The following is a 2,866-nucleotide window of genomic DNA, read 5'->3' on the forward strand; positions in this document are numbered from 1 at the left end:
TACAATTACCCTACAATTAGTCGATTAAAGTTTACAAGGGTAGTTGCAGATTGCTTCATTGATCGCTGCTGGGTTTTCCAACTTTTCCTTGTTGATCGATTTTTTTAGTTTAATTTACTGCCTCTTTCAGTCTTTTGTCGTCGATCAAGAAGACAAGAACAGGAAAAAATAAATTCAAAAGAATCAAAACTCATTCACACGTTCACTCCTCTCTATTCTCTAATTCGATTATATGCCTTCTTCTCAAGAACAAGAAACACAAGGATCATCTACATCAGTTGATCAACCTCCATTGTGGGACTTTGTGACTAAGCTCGATAAACTTGCTGGAGCAGGAGGATGTTGGAAGTTCAAGTGTAATCTTTGCATCTTTGCAGTGAAACCCGACAAGGATCATATTCTAGAGTTAGAGCACATTTGCTTGGCATAAAAGGTAATCTATTATTCAAATTAGTATGTGTGTGTGTCTATGGAATTTTCAAATTTTGATTTATGTTATTGACTTATTGTATTGATTCATGAAAAATTGTAAATAAATAAAATTAGAGGCTGCGATTTTTGTTTTGATTCATGTACTTTTTGCAATTTTTGATTCATGTTATTGTATTGAAGTATTGAACTATTGATTCATTAACAATTGTAATGAAATAAGAGGCTGTGATTTTTGTTTTGATTCATGTATTTGTTGCACTTTTGATTCATGTTATTCAATAGAACTATTTAATTATTTATTCATGAACAATGGTAAAGAAATAAGAGGTTTTTGATTCACTTTCTTGTTTTGATTAATGTAATGTAATTGAATTTATAATGTTAATGATGACCTTATTTTTTTCATGTTGTGTAATTGAGAATGTCAATGTTTTTATGTTGTTTAATATAGGTACCGGGATTTCTATTTGCAAGAAAGCAACAACAGCTGACAAACTTAACATGACACAATTAGAAGATGAGTATGAAAAGAAGAAAACCGAGTCACAAGCAAAAGAAGTCCAGTTGCCATGTGAAGCTGGTGTTGGATTTTAGAAAAGAAAAGGTATTTCAACACCTATTGAAAGAGCTTTTGGTGTTGAAATTAGGGACCAACTGGATCAAGAAATACCTAGAATGTTTTATACTGGAGGTTTACCTTTTAATCTTGAAAGAAATCCACACTATGTCAGGGCTTTTCAGTTTGCTGCTAACAACAAAATTGATGGTTATGTACCTCCTGGTTATAATAAGCTAAGAACAACATTACTATAAAAAGAAAAAGATAATGTTCACAAGATATTGGAGCCACTTAGGTCTACATGGAAAGAAAAAGGTGTGACAATTGTGAGTGATGGTTGGAGTGATCCTACAAGAAAACCTCTAATCAACTTCATGGCTACCTCAAGCAATGGTCCTTTGTTTCTAAAGGCAGTGAATTGTTTTGGGGAAGTGAAAGATAGATTTTTTATTGCTGAATTGATGTAGGAAGTCATCAATGAAATTGGTCATGAAAATGTTGTGTAAATCATTACCGACAATCCAGCAAATTGTAAGGCGGCTGGAGAGATTATAGAGAGTCAGTTTCCTCACATCTATTGGACACCATGTGTTGTTCATACACTTAATCTTGCTTTGAAGAACATTTGTTCACCAAGGAATGTGGAAACAAATGAACTAACATATGAACAGTGCCGCTGGATAAAAGAAGTTCATGAAGAGGCGTTTGCAATAAAAAATTTCATCATGAACCATAACATGAGGCTCTCGATTTTCACCAAGTTTACTCCTCTTAGGTTGCTTTCTGTTGCTGACACTCGCTTTGCCTCCTTCATTGTGATGCTTAAGAGATTGAAACTTATCAAAAGGGGACTTTAAGCTATGGTCATAAGCGAAGAATGGTCTTCTTATAGATTAGATGACACTGAGAAAGCAAACTCTGTGAAAGAATATATTTTGAATGATGATTGGTGGGATAAAGTAACATATATTCTTAGTTTCACTCGACCTATATATGAGATGATTAGAGCTTGTGACACTGACAAGCCATGTTTACACTTGGTCTATGAGATGTGGGATTCTATGATTGAGAAAGTGAAGATTGAGATCTACAAGAAAGAAAAACGTCCGACATCTCAAATAAGTTGTTTTTACGACGTTGTGCATCGTATTTTAGTGGCTCGATGGGCGAAGAATAACACTCCCCTACATTGTTTAGCTCACTCTTTACATCCAAGGTATAAGATTTTAAATTATAAACTTGATTTGTACTATATATATATATATATATATATATATATATATATATATTTATGTTTTAACTTTTGGATGTTGTAGATATTATAGTGATGCATGGTTAATGGAGGATTCTACAAGATGTGCTCCACATAGGGATGGAGAAATTTCACAAGAAAGGATGAAATGCTTTCGAAGGTTGTTTCCTAATGATGATGAGTATGGTAGAGTCCTTGATGAGTATGCGATGTTTTCAATGAAGAGTGGTCCTTTTGAAGAATTAACAAGCATTTCAAAGATGGCTACTATGGAACCCAAGAATTGGTGGGTTAACTTTGGTGCTCAAACTCCTTTTCTCTAGAATTTGGCTTTTAGATTACTTGGACAACCTAGTTCTTCTTCTTGTGCTGAGCATAATTGGAGTACTTATGCATTTATTCACTCGCTTAAAAGGAACAAGTTTACTACAAGTCGTGCTCAAGACTTGGTTTACATCCACAATAATCTCCGACTTTTGTCAAGGACTCCGAAAGATGATGTATATATGTGGGATGTGGGCGGAGATGCTTTTGATTCAATGGAAGACGTCGGGTTTTTGGAGTTTGCAGATCTCTCACTAGATGAACCCGATTTTGAAAATGATTTAATTATTGATAATTAG

General features: G+C 34.1%; 1 protein-coding gene across 1 annotated transcript; it reads left to right on the top strand.

Annotated features, from left to right (window-relative positions):
* The first annotated feature begins 1,851 nt into the window (after window positions 1–1,851).
* Window positions 1,852–2,866, top strand: LOC145098813 (uncharacterized). Its single transcript, XM_079036416.1, has 3 exons — window positions 1,852–2,207; window positions 2,308–2,529; window positions 2,599–2,866. The coding sequence occupies exons 1-3, from the start codon at window positions 1,852–1,854 to the stop codon at window positions 2,864–2,866; spliced, it is 846 nt and encodes a 281-aa protein (XP_078892542.1).

This window comes from Lactuca serriola, chromosome 4 (genome assembly GCF_051521515.1).
Source record: "Lactuca serriola cultivar US96UC23 chromosome 4, Lser_US96UC23_V15, whole genome shotgun sequence".
NCBI lineage: Eukaryota > Viridiplantae > Streptophyta > Magnoliopsida > Asterales > Asteraceae > Lactuca > Lactuca serriola.